This window comes from Sitophilus oryzae, unplaced genomic scaffold (assembly GCF_002938485.1).
Source record: "Sitophilus oryzae breed Bouriz unplaced genomic scaffold, Soryzae_2.0 scaffold_1974_pilon_pilon, whole genome shotgun sequence".
Classification (NCBI taxonomy): Eukaryota; Metazoa; Arthropoda; class Insecta; order Coleoptera; family Curculionidae; genus Sitophilus; species Sitophilus oryzae.
In genome coordinates this window covers 1,945,354-1,972,247 of record NW_022146695.1, presented here as the reverse complement: position 1 = coordinate 1,972,247, position 26,894 = coordinate 1,945,354, and the positions used below count along the sequence as shown (strand labels likewise).

General features: G+C 31.5%; 2 protein-coding genes across 10 annotated transcripts in view; one reads left to right on the top strand and one right to left on the bottom strand.

The window, feature by feature from the left end:
• LOC115883622 (cuticle protein-like) overlaps positions 1-11,978 on the top strand; it is a 32,818-nt gene extending 20,840 nt beyond the window's left edge. The window contains exons 5-6 of the mRNA XM_030901979.1: positions 9,716-9,964; positions 11,491-11,978. Coding sequence (XP_030757839.1) covers positions 9,716-9,964; positions 11,491-11,883 — 642 coding nt within the window. The 3' untranslated portion in view covers positions 11,884-11,978. The remainder of the gene's footprint in view (positions 1-9,715; positions 9,965-11,490) is intronic.
• The window catches only part of LOC115883641 (disks large 1 tumor suppressor protein), a 1,010,644-nt gene that overhangs the window by 404,459 nt on the left and 579,291 nt on the right, over positions 1-26,894 (bottom strand). For all 9 annotated transcript variants that reach the window (XM_030902027.1, XM_030902024.1, XM_030902022.1 and 6 more), the window contains one exon: positions 26,056-26,192. In XM_030902027.1, the coding sequence (XP_030757887.1) occupies positions 26,056-26,192 (137 nt within the window). The remainder of the gene's footprint in view (positions 1-26,055; positions 26,193-26,894) is intronic.

The window sequence follows — 26,894 nt, the reverse complement described above, 5'->3', positions numbered from 1 at the left end:
TAGATAAGTTTGAATTACAAGAATTAGTATTTTGATTAAGCAAAGCGATCAACAATGATTAAAATAGTTGGATATTCTGATTTTGATCGTTGGGTTGGTAATAAATTTAAGAAACTCAAATATTTATAGGCTGTTATCACTAGGCATCATAAAACAAAAATTAAATAATAGATATCATTAATTTTTTGAGAATTTTTAAATTCTTTTTCCGTAATACTTAATATGAAGGTTTTCTTATTTTAATCTAATTTAATATTGAATAAGTGTCTAAAAAATATAGGTTAGGTTAGGTGTTCGTAATAAGTTTTGATAATAAAACGCATATTAAAGTACAGGGTGTCCCACTAAGAATAGCTCTCGGCTGTTCAGTTTATAATCATCTGCTGATGATGCTAACATGGTTAGCGAAACGCGCGTCCAGTGTAAATGTAAAAGTGTTTTGGTATATTGTGGTGATTTAGTGTTTTATTTTGCTGTGTAAGACCAAAGTCTGGCATCACAAAGTTACAACTGGCATCAAAGTTACTAACTTTGATGCAGTTCGATGTCCTTCTGCGTGCAGTTGCATTTGAGTCGCGTAAGTAAGTAACTTGGCATCTGTTTATGAAGAACTTCCTTGGCCTTTCTTCTTTTACTTCTCTCACTCAATTCAAAAAACGACTTTTTAGGTCTTCCCATGTTTGGCACTGTTTTTGGCAAACAAAAAGATGTTCAAGCCACGTAGCATCTTTTTTGAGAAAATAATTTTTCTGAAAACTTACCTCTGTTCATTTTTTTTAAACGCAGCTCTAAATCTTGAAAATATATGTTTTATTTCTTTTTTACAGTCATCCGAGAAATCATCGTAAGAAAGTAAAAAGTTTTTTAAAAAACACAGTTTTTCTGTTATATTTGGCAATTCTTATTTGTTCAGTATATATCAAATAATTGCTTTTTGGTGAATATCTTCACGCCAGATGGTCCTAAAATTAAATAACGAAATAAAAATTAACAAGTTTTATAATTGTGTGAAATTACATGATTTTTTTAAAAAGAAAAATCTTGGAAAATCGGATATTATCGGGTCTAAACTTTTTAAATTCGTGTACTAGACACTACCATCTAGACAATTTAAAAAAAAATTAGGCGGGAAATTACACGGAACTATAACAAAAACCTAGCTTTACTTAAAATTTAAAACGTCAAATCTTTTAATTTTACTTTTAGGAACAGTTACATCGAATATATTGAACAACATATTAATAATTTGTAGTATTTACCTGCTTCATCAATATCCATATTAAGGTTTTCAAGAAAAGTAGCTACTACAAAAAGTATCGAATTTCAAACTTTGTCTTAATAATTCAAATCGATTCACATAAATATGCTTGTTTTGTATTGTGGCATGGAAACAAAAACAAAAATTCCTTAAGGTGGAAAAAAACCATAATATATAGTGTATTCATATGTTATCTTAACAATAATATTGCTGTTTCTTAAAAAAGGTCACATTTGTCAAATCAAATTTTGGCCAGTTAATTTTTTCAGATACCCTTGTGTGCGTCCGACGATCTCCGTCAGACGGAGCATACGCGCCCATGTGAAATTGTTCATATAAACTCATGGTACTTGCTCGAAGTCGCGGACGCTCCGCTCCATCTGAAAGCGCTGATAATGTCATTTTAACGAAACGTCAACGGTTTTTATAGATGTATCTGTTTAAAAAACCGAAGTGTTCTTGAATAGTTGTATTTATATATTTTAAATAGTTTTTTTCTTTGTTCTTTTTTTATTGCTTCCGACGACGACGCGGCGACGGAAAGAGATATAGTTTCCGAAACGAGAATTTTTTGTCTGTTAGGCAAATTTGTTCAGTCTCCATTGGAATAACGCAGCAGTGGAAAATATTGTATTGCACTAGAAAATCCTATTAGGTATTTTGCCCATAGAATTAATAAGAAATAGGAACCTAGGACTAAAATTCGGAAGTACATTAAAGTAGTTGAATCTCGAAGATGTATATAATTTGCTTAAATAAAAAAGAACTGAAATAATAAATAAAGAAATAAGTAAAAAAAATAAAAATAAAAGTCAACTATTAGAAAAATATTCAATGGCGAAATAGCCAGGGTATTTCAAGAAATAAACCTTCTACCAACCAAAGGTATAAACATTATTATATATTTAATTATTCCTATTTATTGCGTACCCCTTTTACAGAATACTGTATGATAATTACTGCATAATAATCAAGTAAAACGTACTCTGATCTTTATCGTTTCGATTGTTTTAAGTGACCAAAATGTTTCATCGAATCGAGTTCTCCAGGGAGCTAGTCCTTCCGAAAGTAGTTAGGGCGGATCGGGGTCCCCCAAAAGGGGGCCACACCCTTGACATTTGTACCAGGAGCAGGCCGGACGCCTTTTCCTATACGTCTTGTCTGTGGCCCAGAGGTCAGCCTCTATTCTCGATCTTGTTTCTATATTAACGTATGCTGTGTAACCGGTGCATGATCGCTTAATCGATTTATCTTGATGTAATCATTGAGAACAATAACTTTATATTATACAGTGTGTTGCATCTTTCAAATTATGAAAGCAGGTTCATTTTTATTATAAAAAGACAAACCTAAATATAAACTACTTAGCGAGGGATCTTGTAAACCAGAAAAGGTACAAAGAATATTAAGTCAAGAAAAGTTGCGCCTTGTTGAATTCTAATTATCTTCATGTTTCGAAATGTAAGTAAATCCAAATATTTGCAAAAAAAAATAGTTCGTTTTTAGTTTTTTCTGACTCTATTTGAAAATATACAGGGTGGTCCGAACTGTATTCCGGAAACTTCGGCAGCATATTCTGCAGATAAAAATAAGTAAAAAAGTTCCTTTGTAATGTAAATGCATTTTTTTACGTAAAAAAAGTCTCTTGGCCAAAATAGTTCTCCAGATAGTAGAAACCAAAATTATCAATACCTCTCATCATTGACATAAATTAAACATGTTGACTAAATAGAAAAAAACAAAAAGTTCCCAATTTAATTTTCAATTCAGTCAAATAGATATCTACTAAATATATTTATTATTTGTCAATAATGACATGCATTCGCTACTTCCACTCTAAATATCTTGAGAACGGTTGCTTGTAGCGATTTTTACGAAGAGATTCCGTGATTTTTTACGTAAAAAAAATAAAAAGTTCCCAAATTTCTCATTTCAATCAGATAACTATCTACTCAACATGTTTATTTTTAGTCAATAATGACATGTATTAACTATTTCCATTGTAAATATCTTGAAAACGGTTGCTCGTAGCGATTTTTACCAAGAGACATTTTTTACGTAGAAAATCACGGAAATGTAATTTTTTTCACTCAGTAGTTTTATACAGGTACGGGCGAAAAGTTATTACTCTTCAAATCAGTCAAAGCACATGTAGTTGGCGCCCCCTACAAATAGGAGTCATATTGATATCAAAATCAAATTGTCAATGTCAAAAAACTTTTAAACACCAATTTTCATTCATATATTGACGTTACTTCAGAAATTATTTGAAAAAAATCGAAATAAAAATTTAATTTCTACACCCTGTACCTCCGAAACTAAGCACTTGCAAAATGTGCTGCTGAAGATTCCGTCGTATACAACTAGTACAACTCGGACCACTCTGTATAACAATAAAAATTTCACATATCGATTACCTTTTCTTTACTACAGATTTTCAGACTGCTTAAAAGCATGCTTTTGCTTTTGGTCCTCCTTTCATCAACCCCTATGAAAAAGTCTTTATTATTTTTGTAATGTTACTGTCATTGAAAAGATATATTGTTATTTATTATTGGCGGTTGGTAGATGATGGATTTGTGTCTAGTAATTGATCTCTATAATGTTCAGTTAAAGCACCAACAGCCGATATACAGGGTGCGTTTCAAAAGAGGCTTACCCCTATAACTTTTTAATTTTTTCAAATAAAAAAATGAAATTTGGTATGTTTGTATATGGCATATATTACGATTGATTGACGTATTCAAATGTTTTTGGTCACTTCCTGTTTCACCGGAAATAACTACAGCTTTTAATTTTTAAATGACACCCTCGGTATTTTTTTATTTTATTCGATAGAAAATGACACTCTAAATAGAATGACATATCACATATGTCAAATTTTGACATTTTCGCATATGGTTTATTTGAAATTGTAACATGCGGTTCATAACGACGATATGAATCGAAATACCAAGTGTGTGTTACCAAATTATTCGTAAAAAATGCTTTTTCCAAATATGCTAATGAGCTCTCTTTTTTCAAATAGAACCCTTGTTCTATTTGAAAAAAATGAGATATGATGAAAAATACGATTTGGGCATCTTTTAACCGACCATCCACAAAAATATTTTTTTTGTAATTATTTAAATAGGTACTATTATTTTTTATTGCTATTTGCTGTAGGTAGGTAAATTGCGTTTATATCCTTAAGGGACAAATATGAAGAGACAACTTTTAATTGACATTAAACAGTCTACGCAATTTTTCAAGCAAGAGAAAAAAATCATTGATTTTTAAAAAAAAATATTCCAGTGATAACCCATATGCACGCCACTGGTGAATATGTAGACACTTTTTTAGCATTAAAATATGTCACACTTATACCCTTAAAATTAGAATTGCTATAAGCACTTGGAAGAAAAGTATAATACAGAAAAATATAAACACTAACCCCCTGTAACTACGAAACAAAGTAGAATCCGACCTATGTTGATATAAAAAATAAATCTTATTTTTACGTGAAGAATCTCCCCACAAAATATGGCCCATGTTTTTTGAAACATCCCGTATACAAAAATTAAATCGCATACACTTGCATCTTAATCTCTTACCCAATTTAATTGCACCCGAAATCCGATATCATTATTACCCCATCAATCATCCGCATAATCCCCGCAGTGAGAAAATAACAACGTGCATTTCCTGAAAATGTGCAAAGCCGAAAGCGCTAAAGAGCCGCTTCGATTTGCCGAAGGAGTCGACCTTTGTACAGAGCCGGTTCTGACGAAATTTGGCCCGCTAGCCTTTTGGTGACAATGGCGTACGTACATGATCTCGATGACCGTCGATCACAATTAAATCATATAAAAACCGGGTGGAGCCGACGATAACCACGCACAACATCACTTGATCTTACAGTGGTAACAACGATAAACAATCAAGAAACTAAGAATCAATCATGGCTTTTAAGGTAGGCAGATATTAGGCTATAAGAATCACGATTACCTACTGAAAATTGTCTGTTAGATTTTTTTTAATAATTTACAATATTACATTTTTTATTATATTTTTTTTCTACAGTATGATCCCGGATTGTCTTTAAAAGAGGAACATATTTTTATTATTGACATTTTGAGAAAATAGTATATTGTTTTATTAGGACTAAAAATGACACCTTTTCGTGGCGAGGCTGTATCTTTCGCGACATACAGGCGAGCCACCAAAAGTCATTTTTACTCCCAATAGACATGCAATTTTTTTTTCAAACGCCACAAATAATTTTTTAAATAATTTGAAACGTTCCAAATAATATAAAAAGATTTACCTTGTAAGTAATACCTTGTATGTAATTGTATATCGAGAAACTATGGTTACGCTCGTTGAATTTGATACTTTATGTCAGCTTAATAATATATTTTCGTACTTTTGTGCTTTAGTAAAAGTGCTTTACTTTTATGCCTAAGCGTTAAAATGACTTTTTTATATTGTCAATTACGTCGCAAAAATTAATAGTTTTGTGACGTTTGAAAAAAAATACATTTTTGCTCGTTCTAAAATGGTTTATCCCGTTTATACGGGATTAACCATTTTATATATACAGAAAAAAACATGAAAATATGGTTGAACTTTTTTCTTAAAACCAGAGACGATTTCATTCTTTGATAGATGGTTATTATTAATTGATTAACGTCATATTTTTTGCTGTTGTTAAAGTATGACATTTTCCTATAATTATTATCACTCTTACCGTAGCTTTGAACTAAATAAATTTTGTGCTTCTTTAACTTTTTAAAACAGCAAAAAATATGACGTTAATCAAAATTTATTATTAAATATTATTACTATTAGTCAAACCTACAGAGTCAAACACAATAACAATAATTGTAAAAACAATACGGGAACATACTGTTTAATTACAATTCCAAATCAAATTTTATTTAAAGTACTTTTTCTGTTACAACAGAATAATTATAAGAACACGAATAAAAATTTTTAATTTTTTTTAATGAGATGATTTTTTAAGCAATATGCAGCTAAATTATTTAGCTTTTTAGTTTCTTTCTAAATTTAAAATAGGTTTCCATTTGCCTATCTTACGAGACAAAACAAAAAGGTAGATTTTTTGGCAAAAGTTTGAAATATCTTGTAGAACTGTTTAACAAAATAAAGAATTTAAAATTTATTTTAACATCAAGGTGTATTTCTTCTCTATGCTTTGCTTTTTGCTTTATTTCAACAGCTTTATTTTTATTGAAGATATTCGCTTTTTAAGAAAACAATGATTTACAACTATTTTAGCATTAAACAAACAAACTAACAAAAATAAAAATATTGCGATATTAAAAAACAAACTATGGAGAAAAGATACATCTTGATGAAAAAATGGTTTTTAAATTGCTTAATTTGTTAAACCGTTCCATAGGGGTATTTTAAACTTTCGCCAAAATAAAATTTTGTTTTCCCTCGTATAGTAGACAAATGGCACATAACTTTTATTATAAAAAAAGACAAATAAATAATTTAGCTGCAAACTGCTGTAAAGATCATCAAAATCGGCCTGTAAAAATAAAAAAATTAAGTTAATTTTGAAACATTTAGGTTTATTTGAAATTAATTTTACAGTTCATTGGTTTACTACTCGGTAACATTTAATAAGTAATTACTAGTAAAAATTTGTTTCGTTTTTTTCTGATCCAGAATATCACTCTAACTCAAGTCCTGGCACAATGTCTTTCCAAATTTGTTCACTTTACATGAAACGAATTTAGAAACTTAACAAAAACTGACGTATGCAATTTTCAGTTAGGTTAGGTTATGTTTCAGTTAGGTTAGGTCATTTCAGTTAGTTTATGTGTCAAATGGAATGTCAAATAAAACTCTCAAAAAATGGAGTTTAAGTTAATGTTTTAAAAGCGTCTTTTTAGGAATTTGGTTAGGTTAGGTTTTGGTTGTATTACTTTTTATTTTTTTGTTCTATTTATACAGGTTTTTGTTCTATTTATACAGGTATACCATTTATACTAGGTAAAATATAGGAGGTATCGCAAAAAGTTAAATACAAAAGTTATAGGATTTTTAAATATCTATTAGCGAGTAATAAATTCATGTATACAGGGTAGGTCATAAAGTCGTGGTATATCAAATTTTATTTTTTTAAATAGAATATGCATATTTCAATTAATAATAATCGAAATAGACACTATGTACCTCAAACCAACCGTTTCCGAGTTATTGACTTTTGAAAATATCACTTAGTCAGTTGTGTCAGTTCAACGTTCAGTTTCATTTAACGATATCATTCTGCCGAAACTGTGATACTTAATAATATTTGACATTAGTTCTCAAGTTAGCGTTTATAGATGCATAAAATAAGATTATATCAAATCTGGAAATTACAAAATTTAAGTTTAACATTTCAATTCTTCAATTTATGTACATTGTGTATTACGATTATTACTTAAAATTGAAGGAAGAATTGAAATATGCAATAATATACAGGGGATTTCATTAAAAAAAAGTTTGATGTGCCACATCTTTATGACCTACCCTGTATACTTAAATTTACTAGTAGCTAATAGGCATTTAAAAACCCATTACAACAGTATCACAGTTTTGGCAGAATGACATCATTAAATGAAACTGGACATATCAATATTAATTAAATCAAGTTGTCAAATTGCCAAATCAAAAGTGATATGTTCAAAAGTCAATAATTCGGAACATTATGTGTATTTCGATTTTTGATTAGAATTAAAGGAAGAATTAAAATATGCAATAATATACAGGGGGTTCTATTTAAAAAGAATGAAACATTGATGTGCCACGACTTTATGAGCAACCCTGTATACTTAAATTTATTACTCGCCAATAGACATTTAACAACGCTATAATTTTTGTATTTAACTTTTTACGGTACCTTGTATATTTTACTTAATAATCGACCGTTTCGATACATAAAAGCGACCCTGTATATAAAATATTACTGCAGGTATACTTATTATCATACCTTTTACTAAGTTTTTCTCTAAAATTAATGCAAAAATTATAATATTCTCTTCAAAAATGCCTACCGGTTTATTCCGATAAAAAATCTCTATTTTCCTCTCCAGCCGAAGCTCAAATCCATGACGTCCCATAAAAGTTCGAAATTTAATTGAAAAAGCGAAACAGTCGTTATAACTCAAAAGAAGCGTGATGCTGCATTAATTTTGCGCAGATAACCGTCAAGTCATTTAGTATTTTTTTACATTCAGTCAAGGTATATTTGAATATAAACCGATTTTGTTGTTGAAACACTGGTATCAGATGTGTATCACGCACGAAAACTTTTGTTTTTCTACGTATCATCTTTTATCGGTTTTTCTAGGTATCATCCTTTATATAAGAAAATAAATTTAGATTGATGGAATGCCCGTCAAAATATATAATTGTTTTGAGTCGCGACCGTTATACGCGATCTGGCGCTGCTATAGCGGTTGCTAAGAACAACCGCAAACAATAACAGAAATAATTTTCTCTTGTCAAAGTCAGAATCTACAAAAATTATAAAATCTTTCAAAATTTAAACCGCCCTCATTGATAAAATACCAAAAAGTGTTTAAAGCGTCCATTCACCAAGTAATTATTGCTACTTCTGAGTTGAATAAATTTGTGATAATTGTGAAAAAATGGCATTAAAAACTAAGCTGTGTTGTGAAGTGTCAACTGCAAAACCATCGTTGATCATGGCATAACTTCGGTTTCCAATGTTTCATAGGTATTTCATACATGTCCTTATACAGTAGGATCAAATAAAAACGGCGTCAGCGATGGCTATGAAATGACGATTCATGACACACATTTCCCATATAATTTAACATATAGAATGACAGCGATCTTCATTTCATAGCCATAGTTGACGCCGTTTTTATGTGATCATACGGTATAAAATAATGTTTCCTGTATGCAACACACTGTATTTTATTTATAAAATTAAAAGAAAATAATAATAAATTAAAATAATAAATTTGAATAAACAATATTTGGCTACATAATTCCGGAAAAAGCCGAACCGATCCGAAATTATCAAAAGCTTTGGGTCGCGACCCTTGCCAGAATAGCGCCAAATAGTATTTACATTGTCCTTATGGGCACTTTCCAATCTAATCTTGTTTCATTTATCTATGCTAGGTATACTAAATTCCTAGTCAGATGAAAACAAACTTCAATATGACTACAAAATAAGCCGATGGTTGGCTTGGAAATAAAGATCTCTGTCATTTCTTGGTAAAATTTAATGGTAAAAGTCATTAATTGCCATTTCCAAGCAATCTGGCGCTTTTTTTTCGATCGTACAGTATATTATTCAAGTATGTTATAGAGATAGTAAAGTTTCTAGTTATAATTCTAGTGTATACTAGAATTATAACTAGAAACTTGACTGAGAAGACTTAACCTGAGAAGACTTAACCTGAACTTCTTTTTCTTTTATTTCAGTTTGTAGCTTTTGCCGCTTTGGTAGCTGTTGCCCGCGCTGGCAACCTACTACACGCTCCCTTGGCGTATCATGCCGCCCCTGCAATAGCTAAAGTAGCCGCCCCTTTAGCTTATGCCGCCCCTGTAGCTAAAACGATTGTAGCTGCACCAGTAGCAAAGGCTGTTGTATCAGAAGAATATGATCCCAACCCTCAGTATTCTTTCGGATATGATGTCCAAGATGGTCTTACTGGAGATAGCAAAAGCCAGGTAAGAATTTTAAATAACCTTAGATTAGATTTGATTTTTAGGTGGTTATTTGCCTATTCCTCTGCGAGTTTTAGAGATCTATTTTGGTCCTCCTTTAATATCCAAGTTACATTGAGCTTAAATCTGCCGTAAATTTTGAATGTTCTACTAAGAACTTTTTTGCCTGCCTCTGTCCTTGTGAAGTTTTCCACTATTCTAGAGATTTGTTGGCCACCCAGTTTTTTGTGGCCATTTTTGTAGAACCGCAGAAGAGTTTTCTACAAATGCTATTGATAAGCAATATTTGTTTCATTTCATTTGCCTTTTTTTGCTCTTGAAATCGTTGTGCTAGTATAACCTTACTTTGTTCACTCCATGTATTGAGAGCACTCACAAATTCCCATGCTACTTCAGCAATGACTTCTATTTAAGCGGGGATCTTTATCAACTGCTTGGCTATCTGTAAAAATGGCACCTAAACGGTGTGTACTGGCGAAAAAAAAATCGGAAAATTTTTAAAAAAATTTTGGATTTTTTTTAGTTTTTAGTTAAAAAGCATAATTTGTTGATAATATAACAACATATGTAGTAGATTAAATTTACAAGAACTAAAATCCAGAAAAGATCCAGTGGTTCTCAAAATTTAAGGAAAAAATATTTTCTATTGGAAATTTTCAAAGTAAAATAACTCAGTTATTTTGGATTTTTTTGAAAAACTGTAAATATAAAATATGTTTCTTTTATCGAGATCTACCAGCCCTGGAAATATTTGCACTTATTTAAGACTCACCCTGTATATCGGTGTTATAACGTTCTACGACGTCTTCTGATTTCTAGTCTTCATTGTTGCCTATCTTGCCAGAGGTTTTCTTCTAGTTGTCTGTCTTCTATTTCTCGATCTATTCCCTCTCTTCACCAGTGGGTGTCCAATTCAGAATTTTTTTTTGGTAGTCTATTGTAGGTCATTCTTTGGACGTGCCCGTACCATTTAAGTTGATTTACTTTTATATCTTCCACTATAGAATGTTTGACGCTTACAATTTCCCTGATCGTTTCCTTTGTAATTTTTTCCATCCTTGATTTACCGGCTGATCGTCTACAGAATTCTATTTCTGTTGATTCCAGCATCTTTTCTGTTTTCTGTTTTAGTTGCCATACTTCACTGCTATAGGTTATAACGTTTTTTACAATACTGTTATATATATATTTTGTTTCTTGTCCTTGGAAATGTTTTGGTCCCATAGAATTTCCAGGCTATTAAGTAGGCTAATAGCCTGGAAAGTACCGCCTGGAAAAGTACCATCTTTGCGTAGACCTACACTAATTTAAAATAAAACATAGGAGTCAAATAATCATCTTAGTTGAGTAAGACAAAATCTCTTACTATAAAATATAAAAGAAATACAATAAATCCCTGGACAAAATTCTTTGGGAAAACAAATTTGCTTAAAGGTTTCTTCCTTTGGAGTAAACCAATATTCGTATTCTACTTAATTATTTTTTTATTAGCTATTTATTTAAGTTAAGTCTATTTTCTTGATTTACAGTACGAAAGCCGTAGCGGAGATGTAGTTCAAGGCTCCTACTCAGTTGTAGACCCTGACGGTACCAAGAGAACCGTAGAGTACACCGCCGACCCAGTCAACGGATTCAACGCAGTAGTACACAAGGAACCCCTAGTCGCCAAAGCCGTTGTAGCCGCCCCCGCTGTTGCCAAATTCGCCGCTCCAGCTCCAATCGCTTATGCCGCCCCTGTAGCTAAGTTCGCAGCCCCAGCACCAATCGCTTATGCCGCCCCTGTAGCTAAGTTCGCCTCCCCCGCGCCAATCGCCTATGCCGCCCCTGTAGCCAAGTTCGCCGCTCCGGCGCCAATTGCCTATGCCGCTCCTGTAGCTAAAATATCTGCTCCTTTGTCATACTCAACCTCTGTACTGCATTAAGGATATAATGTTATCGACCCAAGCAAAACCGACTGTTTTAATTTAAGTAAATTATTTGTAATATAACTTGTTATTTAATGCAATAATAAGGTATTTTATTTCAAATTTTATTTAAACTTTCTACGTTAATTTACTTTACACCAATAAGAGTGTATTTTCTGATGAAAAACAATAACTAAAGACCCACAGACGCTCAGTTTTTTCGCACAGGATTAAAAAACGGCGTCAAAGACGGCTAGGGAATGATAGTTGATGATAATTTTGGCGAGGTCAATCTCTAGACGCCATTTAATAAAAAATTTTGACATAAGACTTGTCAAAAATTAACACTAATTATACAACAATTAAAAAAGGATAGAACGTTTGCAGACTCACAAATCTGTTTCCAAAAAAAAATGTTTCCTGAATTTTAAACTACACTATGAGTACATAAAAATAACTTTTACTAAATATAAAAATAAATTACAACCTTCCTAGTAAAGAATAGTCAGGACCAAATAATGACGTCCAGGGCTTTACCTCGCCAAAATTATCATCATTGCCATTCCCCAATCATCTTTGACGCCGTTTTTTTTCGATCGTATCATATTATAATCATATACAATATTCGTTAATAAAGTTTTTTAATAGATTTATAAGTGACAACCTAACATTTACCTTTTTCTTTTAAAATTCTGTTTAAATGTATTCGGGGTGTTTCTCAAAAGTGGCTCATCCCCTATAACTTTTTTATATTTTCAGATAAGAAAACGAGATTTGATATGTTAGTATATGACATAAATTAGGATTGATTGACGTACTCAATTGTTTTCGGTCACTTCCTGTTTCACCGGAAATGACTACAACTTTTGATTTTTAAATGACACCCTCGATATTTTTTTACTTCATTTGATAGAAAACAACATTCTGAATAGAATGACACATCGTATGCCAACTTTTGACATTTTTAATTAAAAAAAAATAGCAAATTACTCACAAAAAATGCTTTTTCCAAATATGCTAATGAGCCACCCGTGTTTCGTTTGAAAAAATTGAGTTACGATTAAAGATGCGATTTGGGCATCTTTTAACCAGCCAGGACAAGACACGAATAACACTAGAAGATCAAATCTATTTTTCCAAGGCCCCTTGATTAAAAACTAGTGTTTCTTAGCTTGTTCACAGCGATAGCACTCTAGATTGAAATTTAATATACATTTTTTTAAGCGAGAATGTCAAATATTGACATATGATATGTCATTCTACTCAGAGTGCCATTTTCTATCTAATAAAGTAGAAATACACCGAGGCTGACATTTAAAAATCAAAAGTTGTAGTCATTTCCAGTGAAACAGGAAGTGACCGAAAACAATTGAATATGCCAATCAATCCTGATTTATGTCATGTACTAACATACCAAATCTCATTTATTTATCTGAAAAAATAAAAAGGTTATAGGGATGATCCACTTTTGAGTAACACCCGCTATAGTTTTCGAGAAAACCTTCTGTCACAAAAGTAATTTTACAATAGCTTTATTTAATCAAATCTTTTATTGCTTATTTAAATACAATTTCAAAACTACAATTTAATGAATTACAAAAATTTAAATACAGTACAAAACAAATATTAATTAAATATTCGTCAGAAAACAAATATGTTCGAACTAAATACTGAATTTACCTAATAACAAAGGAACAAAAACAAGGATGCAGCTGATGCTATCTCTGAAATGGGAATAATCCGGAAGCAAATTCCTGTTTTGTACAATGTATAAATTCTGTGGAATGTTCGACTTAGCCATCGGATATTTATCGAATAAGAAATAGAGATAATATTCCTCCGGTATGCTTTGGAATATCGTGTAGAACTCTACGTTTTGTTTTTGTAAATTGTTGGAGATATTCAGGAAATAAAATTGGTGAAATACAACTTTTAGAATAATATTTTATATGTATATTATTCAGTGTACTATCTCAAAATTATAAAAGCACCAATATTTGATGTTTTTTCTACAATCACTGTATAATACTATCTTTGTTTATATTTTATTATTTACTATTGCAGTAAATTACGGTAATACCTACCTGGGATATTCTTTGTTCATTTGCAAACAGTGCCAGATTTACCAAATTTCCGCCTTACGTCACTAAAAAAATGCCGCCCTTATATATTCGCTATAACAACAAAAATAAAACAAAAATGTTATATTGAAAACTTATTTTTATAAGTAAACAACAAATGAATTCGTAGAAATAAAAAAAATTAAAAATAATTTACGCCGGGATTTAATGGCAGCAAACGAATCAAAAATTTTGTCAAAATTTATACTTGTAGTTAAATCGTTAAAACTGATTCTATTGTTAATATTGTTAAGGCATTTAAACGATCTTGTTCCATAGTGGCCCTTAAATAGGATTTTAAACGTTTAAGTGTGGAAAATAACCGTTCCGCTGAGCACACTGTAGCCGGTAACCGCTCTGGATACAAATATCCGTAAAGCAATTTCCAGATTTGGAAAAACTGCTTCCAAATTATGAGTTCGAATATATGAAAGCATGTTTGACAGTGTTCATTGAATATCGGTCTCTTTTACTATTTCTAAAGAACGTAAGCATTCTGTTGTAAAAGCATCTTCCAGGACATCATTATAGAATGTTTGTTAAGTTTTTGGTGCTTTGTATTAATTGTTCCTGGGAAATTTCTTTGAAATCAAAAAAGAATCTAAACTTTATAAACACGCTGTCGTACGCCTCTTGACGTTTCTGCGCAGTTCCATTGTAACCCTATCCAGTATAACAAAATACGTTTCAATTTTTAGCTGCTCTCTGCCTGTTAAAATTGTATCTCCATCTCTTGTTTCGCCTGGGAGAAGTGTTCTTTTTCGATTTTTTTTGACGGCCATCATCGTATTTTTTCTCCATATTTTTTTTGCCTTGTCTAGGTATGTTTCAAACATGACTGAATTTCTCAAAGATTTTACAAAATTTATAAGAGCCAAGAAGAGTTCAGTTACGTTACCAGTATCAATATCGACGCTTTGTATAACTTTGTTGGTTTTATAGAATCGCTCTAATATGGTTTCCCAAAAAAACTGACATAAAGGCAGTTTCTAATCGGTTTAGGCGGGTTTTAATCCCAGTTGCCTCCGCTCGAACTGCTGTTTTTTCTGAAAGAGCTTCTTCAATAATTGTTGTTAAAGCCTTTAAATATTCATTCCAGCTCTCAGTTAAACTCAACAAAGCGTCATGGCATGACGTGCAGACCACCTTGTAACATCAGCCCGTTTTGAGACTTTAGCACTGGTTTTCAAATGGGAAAGCAGGATTTCCCAACGACGCGACGAGTGGATGCTGAAAAAAAAGTGTACAGTTTTTGTAAGGCTTCAAAAAATCTTTAGCACATTCGGCAGCACAGACGCCCACCAAATTCAACGAATGGGCAGCACATGGAAAGTAATCAGCAAATGGATTACGTTTTAAAATCTAAATAATTCTGCTGGCCTTCGTTGCAGTTTTATATTATTTTTTGACAACTTGACGGCCATCATCGTATTTTTTCTCCATAATTTTTTTTGCCTTGTCTAGGTATGTTTCAAACATGACTGAATTTCTCAAAGATTTTGCAAAATTTATAAGAGCCAAGAAGAGTTCAGTTACGTTACCAGTATCAATATCGACGCTTTGTATAACTTTGTTGGTTTTATAGAATCGCTCTAATATGGTTTCTCAAAAAAACTGACATAAAGGCAGTTTCTAATCGGTTTAGGCGGTTTTTAATCCCAGTTGCCTCCGCTCGAACTGTTGTTTTTTCTGAAAGAGCTTCTTCAATAATTGTTGTTAAAGCCTTTAAATATTCATTCCAGCTCTCAGTTAAACTCAACAAAGCGTCATGGCATGGCGTGCAGACCACCTTGTAACATCAGCCCGTTTTGAGACTTTAGCACTGGTTTTCAAATGGGAAAGCAGGATATCCCAACGACGCGACGAGTGGATGCTGAAAAAAAAATGTAAAGTTTTTGTAAGGCTTCAAAAAATCTTTAGCACATTCGGCAGCACAGACGCCCACCAAATTCAACGAATGGGCAGCACACGGAAAGTAATCAGCAAATGGATTATGTTTTAAAATCTGAATAATTCTGCTGGCCTTCGTTGCAGTTTTATATTATTTTTTGACAACTTGCCGCAATTTATAGTATTTTTTTCTGAAAATTTGCCGCCCGTAAGATTTTGCCGCTTTACGCCTGGGCGTATTGTGCGTAATGGGAAATACGACACTGTTTGCAAACTTGTATTTCCTTGTTGTGCTGTTTAATGCTATTTTGTTCCTCTTTATTTTCTAATGTCACTAGACTAGCAAGTATATAATATGTTCGGGTTAATGTCGACATTAACAAGTTAATGTTTGGGTTTGGATATGTTTTTGGTTGTTTTGTTGTGTGTTATTCTCGAGATTAACCGGGTAATGTCGATATTAACCGGACATCGGACCTTAACCGTAGAATAGAATATAATTAGAATAAGTGGGAGGGGGGTTAATCTCTGCGACCTTAGAGATCTATTGTGTCCCCCTTTCTTGAGTTATAACTCATCATACAGTCCCAGGACTTCCTACGGAGACCCGTGTCCCTCACAGTCGAGGAGCTACGACCCAGGCCGGGTAGACGAAACGGTAGCTTGTGTCGCCTGTTGGGTTTAGAGGTAGGAGGTAGGCTCCCGACCCTTGGAGGAGGTGGTAGTTGTATGCCACTTGCGGAGGATGGTCTCACGCAAATGTCAGCCACCTCTCCTGTGGTTCTCTTTGGGTTTGGCCCCTTGGAACTTTCATTCGCTAGGGGGTTTCCCCACAGTTTCACCGGTGATGTTTTTATTACTATTATTATCAGATCTCATAGTGTTCCTATGAGTCGCTAGGGACAGTCAGTCCACTTCTACAGAGCCCCGCATGTAGAAATACAATGGGGTGCCACCCGGTGCCCCAAGGTTGAGGCTGTCCGTAGCCCCGCCCGGTATCGTTATATGTCTTGGTGCAATTCCCTGGCCACGACACTACAGTCAGGGACAAGACGATGAGTGAGATGCTTCTTAGATCAAGCCAAGTGCTAGAGGGGATTCCCCCCAGCACCTGACCAGGAGCTTCCCCACCAACGACAAGGTCTTGCCTCTCCTAGGGGAAGTACCTTAACCGTAACATATACCAAATACAATTCGGACTACCCTGTAGCTTTATAGATAAGAGATCTACAAATCGTTATATAAAAAGTGCTACAGGTGATAAAGTATATAATTTGAAATATCGAAAATAATACTTTCCTTTTTCCCACCCCGTATTTTTGATTTTAAATTGAAAAAGTTAAAGAAAAGTGACTTTCCAGCGACTCGTTTTCATTTAACTTTCCAGAAAGAAAAATCCAATCATCATAATTCCACATGTTTTCCTCGAAATGAGGTTTATTTTTCCAACGGTCTAAAAGACAGAAGAAGATGAAGAAAGTTTATACCTGGTGCGGAGAAAATATTACTTTTTCGGTTGCACAGGGTGTTTCAAAAAGTTGTTTGCATAAATGGGAAAAATACAATTAGGTTATCATAAAAAAATGTATCCAGAATAATGTTTTTAATTTATTGGCTTACTACATGTACAGGGTGTTTCAAAAAACATGTGCCATCTCTCGTGGGAAGATTTCTCAGTTAAAAATTAGATTTATTTTTCATATCAACAGAATGTTTTGTAGCTACAGGGTGTTAAAGTCTTAATATTTTTTCGATATATTATAATTTTCTTCCATGTACTTTTAGCGTTTCGAATGAAATTTTCAGGGTGAAAGTTACTATAAATGCGACATATTTTAAAGCTACAAAAGTGTCGACATATTCACCAGGTGCATATGGGTTATCACTGGAATATTTTTTCTAAAAAAGCATGTACACCACTGAGTTTTTTTCTCCTGTTAGCGAAATAGTTTAAGCAGTTTAATGTCGATTAAAAGTTGGCTCTTGATATTTTGTCGATTCTGGCCTCCTTGATGAGATAAACGCATTTTTATTAATTTGCCTTGATCCAAGTCTAATAGCAACCTTTAAAAAATTAATATCATTAATTTAAAAAAGTTTTAAATAAGTACTTATTGATTCCTTATCAAAAAATATAAAAAAAGTTCCTATTAACATGGGTATGGAAATGCATAGTGTTAGAGTTACAGGTTGTTAAAAAACTTTTAAATCATATTTTTTGTATTTATCTTAAATACCATTATTTTTTTATTTGAAATTGCTGTAGGTTGTACTAATAGTAATAATAATTAATCGCAATAATAGTTAATAAAAATTAGGTAAAATATATTATTAATTAATTTTATTTTTATTTTAATTTTATTAATTGTGATTAATAAAGGTACGTTTATCTCATCAAGGAGGTCGAATTCGACAAAATATCAAGAGATAACTTGTAATTGGCTTTAAACGGCCTACATAATTTTGATATCAAAAGAAAAAAGTCTGTGGTGCACATGTTTTTTTTTTGAAAAATGTTCCAGTGATAAGCCTTATGCACGTCGCTGATGAATTTATCGACACTTTTTTTGCATTAGTATATGTAGCACTTATAGCAACTTTTACCCTCAAAGTTTCATTCGAATATAACTAAAAGTACTTGGAAGAAAATTATAATAAATCGGAAAATTATTAAGATTTTAACACCCTGTAGCTACGAAAGAGGGCAGACTCGGACCTATGTTGATATGAAAAATAAATCTTATTTTTAGGTGGGGAATCTCTCCAAGAGAGGTGGAACATGGTTTTTGAAACACCCTGTATAATTATTGTCCTAGCTTTTTTCGATGCTTTAACACTCCACAAAATTTTGCAATATACAGTCATCACATGCAGAGTTCAATATTATTGATATATAATCTCATTAATAACCTGCGTTACGAAGTAATAGTTGTTTTACTTAAGCTTGTCAAAACCAGGTACATTAAGCAGATGATAATGTGTTTTTTTTTCAGGTTAGTGGGCTACTTTGCATTATTCAATTATTTCATCAAACTGGAATAATACATTTTTCGTTACATATTGCATAAAGAAATGAAGAAATGCGAGCGGCCAAACCCACTTGCGCAAAGTGCTTTTACTTTGAATCAAGTAGTTTTGGTCATTTCTATTCTAAACGTATCATCCTTCAAACGTTTCAATACATAAATAAATTATTAAAATAGTACACTGGGTGGGCTAACAAAATGACCCAAATGATTAAATAAAGCCAATTTTAGTAGGTAATTAAAAATAATTTACATTTTTTATAAATAAGATGACTTACTCAGAAATTAGAAAAGAATAGCGTACTATACAGGGTGTCCCAGGCTGACCGTGCATTAGAAGTTTCTAGGATAGCAACTTTCTTATTTTAAATGGGTTTCCCCATTTTTTATTAAGTACTTAGATTCTCTGTGAAATTCTATGAAATTCTCTATACCTGACATTAACCGATTTTGAAAAAAAAATTTGTTTAGCCTAAAAGTCAAATTTAGTGATTACCACAGTCACTGTGATATAAAGAGAGGGCATGTGGCTATCTATTTCAAAAATTAAATTGTTCGAATGTCATATAATAATGGCGGTAACTGTCATAGAATTGAGCGATTAAAAATTATCATAAATATTTTTTTTTCAAATGGAAACCCACTTTTTTTATTTCACTAGTGGAAAGGTTTTCCAATTCGTTACTTTTTGACTATACATGTTCCTATACCTAAAATAAACTGTTTTTAAGTTATTCAAGATTTAGTTTTAAAGCGTATATTTTTCTTGATTTTCTCTAGGTACCTTTGACATTAAGTGTCAAACAATCAGACAATTTATTTCCATCTGTCAGAAAACTAATTATTTGAATATATAATATAAATCAGGGGCGGATAGAGGAATTTATTTTAGGGGGGGCCCAAATAAAAAGTAATGTAGAATATACTATTTAGGGAACCATTTTAAACCTAAAAACCTAATTTTTAACCAAATTCATACATTTTAGGGGGGGAGGGCCCCATGAGCCCCCCTCTGTATCCGCCACTGATATAAATACCACTGCTTAAGAGTTTAAAAGGTGTATTTATAAAAATGTATCTCGTATTTTTACTCTTTAGTTATATCTAATAGTTGATATTATCAATAACTAATATGGCGTATGATACGACGAAAAAAAAACGGCGCAAAGTTGGCTTGGTAATGATGATCGGTGACATACTGCTTATTGAACCAAGTGTCACAATATGACATGATCAGATCTACCGGGTGCGTCTCAAAAGTGGCTCACCCCTATAATTTTTTTATTTTTTCAGATATAACAACGATATTTGGTATGTTAGTATATGACATAAATTAGGATTGATTGACGTATTCAATTGTTATCGGTCGCTTCCGGTTTCACCGGAAATGACTACAACTTTTGATTTTTAAATGGCACCCTCGGTATTTTTTTACTTTATTGGATAGAAAATGACACTCTGAATCGAATGACATATCATATGTCAACTTTTGACATTTTGGCATATGGTTTATTTGAAATTGTATCATGGGCTTCATAACGACAATTTGACTTAAAATACCAAATGTGTGGTATCAGATTATTCGTAAAAAATGCTTTTTCCAAATATGCTAATGAGCCACTCTCGTTCCATTTGAAAAAATTGAGATATGATTAAAAATACGATTTGGGCATCTTTTAACCGACCAGGACAAGACCCTAAAACATTAGACGATCAAATCTATTTTTCCAAGGCTCCTTGATTAAAAATTAGTGTTTTTAACACAGCCATGGCACTCTAGATTGAAATTTAAAATAGATTTTTTTTTCAGTGACTATATCAAAAATTGACATATGATATGTCATTCGATTCAGAGTATCATTTTCTATCGAATAAAGTAAGAAAATACCGAGGGTGCTATTTAAAAATCAAAAGTTGTAGTCATTTCCGGTGAAACCGGAAGTGACCGAAAATAATTAAATACGTCAATAAATCCCAATTTGTGTCATATACTAACATACCAAATCTCATTTTATCTGAAAAAATAAAAAAGTTACAGGGGTGAGCCACTTTTGAGACGCACCCGGTATATATAAAGTCATAGGCTACTGGTTAAAATCAAAAAAAAAATAAACTAAATCTGAAATAACGATTAAAAACGATTTATTTTAGATATAGAAACATGTATAGTCAAAAAGTAACGAATTGAAAACCCTTTTCACTAGCGAAATAAAAAACGGGGGTTTCCACTTGAAAAAAATGATTTATGATTTTTTTTATTCGCTCATTTCTATGACAGAACATTCGAACAATTGCATTTTTGAAATAGATAGCTAGAATTTTAATTATTAATGTCATATTTTATGGTATTTTAAAATGTTAAGAAAGCACAAAATTTATTTAGGTCAATGCTACAGAAAAGGTTAATTTTTCCTAGTAATTGAAACTAAGTAAGGAAGCGCTTGTAAGAAGAAAAATTGTTATTTCAAACAATTTTGATATTTTAGAAAAAATCATCTTTATACAAGGTGTTTAACAAGTATAACGTATAATTGAAAATGGCAATTTATTCCACTAATTTCTAGGTTATATATGTATAAAGCCTTATGGCAAAAGTAGTCTTTAAACACCCATTTCACTCAACACTAATAGTTAAAGAACGAACTAAATAATGTTTTATTCTAGTTTATTTATTTTTAACTTGGAATTCATCAAGATTCCGCTTAAAGGGACAATTTTCTTTAATGTGGTAGATAAAAAGTTTCGCCCTTAACGATAATATACATCGACACAGGCGCGCATTATAAAATATGTATTAGAATTTTGAACTTTTACAATTTCGAAACTTATATAACGACCTTAAATCTAGAAGTTTTACTACTGCCGTTTAAAAAGTTCTAAACTGAACGAAAATTATGAGCAAATCGATAAAGATATGCGCTTTTGAGGAGAGGGTATTTTTTTCGAACCCATATTTTCGTAGATAGTTTAGTTCTCATGATGTAACTTTTATCATTACGGAGAAAGATGATCTGTCATTAGTTAAAATTAGTTTTTAATGATTGAAATAGTTGGCCATGCTGATATTGCTCGTTTTGTTGGCAATAGATATGTAACAGTGAAATTCGGAAATTCAGTGATTGTTAACATTCACTAGGAAATGCTAGCAATTACGCATTGGACCAGTGAATGTGGTATTTCAAAGAGATTTGTCGATTTTTCCTAGTAATTTCTAACATTCACTAGTGAAAGTATCGAGGAAAGTACCATTTACTAAAGGTTGCCAGTAAAAGCCATTCTATTGTACAGGGTGAGTATGGTGAGGAAGAATGTTGGTGGCAGTTAGAACAAATAAAAATGTTAAGAATATTGGATCACCTCAACATTCAAGCTGATCCGAAACCTTAAAACTACAATTTATTTCTTTAGTATATTTATTAAAAATTATAGAAAATAACGACATATCCTTCTAAATATTAAAAGAGAAAACATAGTAAATATTTTAAAGCGTACAAAACAATTTAAAAAATCATTCATAAACATAAGATTATTTATTGGTACAAGTTTTTTTTAATAAAGTTCTTCATCGTGGACAGAATAAAGTATGCCCGAATTTTCTTCAATGGGAGTTATTCGTTTTTTCAAACCCGCTACTTCAAGCATATTAAAACGTTTAATAAATTCATAGTCACTAGATTCCTTAATATATTTTCCTCTTGCACGCTTAACTTTTGCTATGACTTCATTATATTGCAAAAATTAAAAACAAGCACTACATTCTTGCGAATGCCTAGTTTATCTTAATTTTACGCAAAAAATTTCTTCTAAATGAAAAATACCGAGGAAAATACCGCACAGCACTTTTTACAACGATAACAAAACAATTATACATAACATAACGTTGCCAACATTAAGCCCGATTTAATGTTATCCTTATATTGCCTATTATTTAACTTATCCCAGACTATCCTATTTTACATGTGGCAACCGCGCAACTGAATCTTTCAAACTCACTGCTAGCGTCCAGGAAATGCTAACATTCACTAGTAAAAGTTGGTTTCAAAAATAGCTGTTGAACTTTTACTGGCGTAGTCTCGACAAATCAGCCAATGTGAGCTTTTACTAATAATAATTGTTAACAATCACTGTGATTTCCAACTTTTATTGTAACAGATATAAGAAATTTGAGTATTTATCTATAATATCTTATATATTATGTTATAACTAGTCGTCAAAACAAACCAGAAATTATGTAATATCGTTCATTAAAGAAATAAAAAGATGTGCAACCTTATGGGCGATTTCGTGGCACAAAATGTACGAGATATAGCTAGCGTTACCGTCAGACTGTCCGAGATTTAGTTTAGCTCTGCGCCGCTGCGCACTGATAGTCGTTTACAGCGCAGCGGATAAAGGATACTGTACAGGATGAGTCAACGATAGAGTAAAGTCCATTATCTCATTTGTTTCGAGGTTTACAAAAAAATGTTAAATACAAAAGTTATAGGAAAGGTTAAGATACACATTCTAAAATTATTATAGAGTATACAGGGTCTTTCAAAAATGTATGGCGGATATAACATATGTTTTTTTAAAGGCAACACCCTATTTTTTATTTTATTTTTAGATTCTGCGTAAAATTCTATAACTTTCTTATATATAATGTTATATACCTAAAATTAATAGTTTTTGTAATATTTAAATTTGTTTATACAAATGTTAAATTGCAATGTGGTAAAAAATTGTCAGTTGTACCATTGTTTCTGAAGTTGGTATACCAAAATTTGGTATGAGAGTTCTATAGAGATTAAAAAGAAGATATATGTTAAGATATTTTAGTTGAATGCTACAGGGTGTTCAAAATATATTTATGAATTTCAAATATTTAAAATTAAAAAATTTCAAATTTTTTAAATGGTACACCCTATATATTTTGATTTTTTCTGATAGATTTTGCAAAGCTCTTCAACTTTTATTAAGTATGTCATATACCTATTTTTAATAGTTTGCGATTTATTTCAATTTCTTTTATTTTTACCCTAATTTTTAATACAATTACGCTATAACATCATAGTTGCCGTAACAAAACAAACATATTTATTACTTATTTTTAACAAGTAGTTTAATAATTAATTACAATTGTTATTATTAGTCAAAATTAACTAACTTTACTCAAATAAATTAAAATCGTTGTCGTGAATTTCTTGGTGTATTTCTATATTATGAAAGATGACATTTGGATTTTCCGTTGGGCCGAATAGCCACAGATTAGGGTAATACTAACTAGATTACCTAATTGTTGACGACTACTGATATTGAAATTTTCTCCGACATACAGTAATTTTTTTTTTCTCGTAGTAATTCTGGTTTATAATTCATTTCGTAAAGCCAATATTACTACTGCCACAAAACCGTCCCATTACACACTGAAAATATTATAATATAATATAATATGAAAACGTTTTCTAGATAATCTACATCTATTCTTATAGTACTTAGTAAAGTACTATATAATATATAGTACTGAACCAAAAAATCTGATTATTTTGGCTTGTTCTTGTATATCAATCACATTGACTAATCCATTTTCAGGAAAATCTGAAACTATTACCTCTACCTCAATTCACCTTTTGTTCTTAATTTGCTTAACAGACATATGAAATTTTAATAATAATCATTATTTTTTGTCATGGCAACTATGATGTTATAGCGTAATTGTATTAAAGATGTGGCTAAAAATAGAAAAAATTGGAATAAATCGCAAATTATTAAAAATAGGTATATGACATACTTAATAAAAGTTGAAGAGCTTTGCAAAATCTATCACAAAAAATCAAAATATATAGGGTGTACCATTTAAAAAATTTTAGATTCTTTAATTTTAAATAGTTGAAATTTATAAATATATTTTGAACACCCTGTAGCTTTTAACATATATCTTCTTCTTAATCTCTATAGAACTCTCATACCAAATTTTGGTATTCCAACTTCAGAAACAATGGTACCACTGACAATTTTTTACCACACTTCAATTTAACATTTGTATAAACAAATTTAAATATTACAAAAACTATTAATTTTAGGTATATAACGTTATATACAAAAAAATTATAGAATTTTACGCAGAATCTAAAAATGAAATAAAAAATAGGGTGTTGTCTTTAAAAAAACATATGTTATATACGCCACACTTTTTTGAAGCACCCTGTATACTCTATAATAATTTTAAAATGTGTATCTTAATCTTTCGTATAACTTTTGTATTTAACATTTTTTTGTAAACCTCGAAACAAATGAGATAATGAACTTTACTCTATCGTTGACACACCCTGTACTGTAGTTCTGCTTTCAGTCGACAGAGTGGGCGATTGTCGGAGACAACGGATTTTGATTTGTAAATGTCAATAATCGTCATTTCCAAGCCAATTAAATTACGTTTTTCAATTATACGAAATATTCAGTACATTTAAAAGAATTCTTATTTTTGTTGTTTATTCTATGTTTAACACGAATAAATTTTCAATACATAAACACGAATTTTTCATCCAAAGATATTTTTGTCAAACGTATTACAGATATTACACACGTAATAAACTCGTAATAGAAATCTAAAGTGTCAAAAAGAATGACAATGTCAGGAACCAAATAAATTAATGTGGAAACTTGACATTTTTTATAGCAAAGCTACCCCTGAATCCCGAGCGGAAAATTTAAATTCCAGTTAGTCAGCCATGCCCCGAATATGTCCAGTGGCGTAGCAAGGTGGGGGCGGCCCGCCCCGGGCGGCGACCCTCCAAGTACCTGCGGGGCGACAAAAAATTGTTATAAAGGCGGCGAACAGATTCCATAGGGGCGACAAATCTCCCTTCTACAGGCTCCCACCCCGGGCGCCCCTAAGCCACGCTACGCCACTGAATATGTCCATGGTTGGCAACAATGAATTTAAAAATTGCGCTCTCGATTACGTAATTAAAAGTTTAACTAGTATCGCTTATATATTATAAAATTCGATTTAAACAACCGAAAGTTATATAAATAGGTAGGAAAAAAGTTAAAAAATCTTATGGTATGATAGTATCCACAAAATATTCATTTCTCTAGCATTGGTATATTTTGAAAGTAAGTTACTTAAGTAATAGTTTTCATTTTATAAAAAATTATATTTCTAGACTTACCTCGTTATTGGCGAATGATGGTATTATGGGTCCGTCATTTGACTCCCACTTGTTAGCTATCCTTATAGTCTCTGCTGTCTTTTCCTGTACAGATTTGTTCTCATCTAGTAAAGTCAATTCGTAGAACTCTTGGATATCTATAACAAAAAAATACAATAGATAATCAAAATTCATATTTTACGAAGTAAGTTTCGAGAAAAGTAAGTATAAATATTAAACGTTCGAAAAATTAAAATTAACTCAAGGAAAAATGTTTACATATGAATTTAAAAAAAATAAGACTCTGTTCATTACCCCTATAACGTAATAGCATATTTTTTGTAAATGTGCTAAAAAAACATCAATAGTCTCTAAAGAATTCAAACTATTGATTTTATTTGAAATTTCATAAATAAAAGAGATATTAAAAAAATCGCAAAACTGACAATCAGTTTTTTTTCTGCTGAAAAAAAAACGTTCTTTATGTTTCGTTCGGTTCGGAATTTTTATGGATTGAAGAAATAATTGGCAAAATCTGCAGACCAAGCTGGAATATATTCAGTAGCGTTTTTTTTGCGGAATCGCCAAAAAACAACGAAAACCCCGTTCCTGACAAAATGGCGAAACATTTCTATAGTCTTACTAGCAATTATTTATTGGAGCTTTTTTTTCAAAGTGATATATTTTTGGAATGAGTATGGACCAGCTTTATATAAAAATCCTTTCTATATAAAGTTCTTTTTTTTGCCTATCTGTTCCAATTATTCATGTCTTACATTCTTGGAACAACATCATTTTTTATTTTGTTCATTTTTAACCATGTTTCGTGCAATATTTTTTTAAATTTACATTTATATATA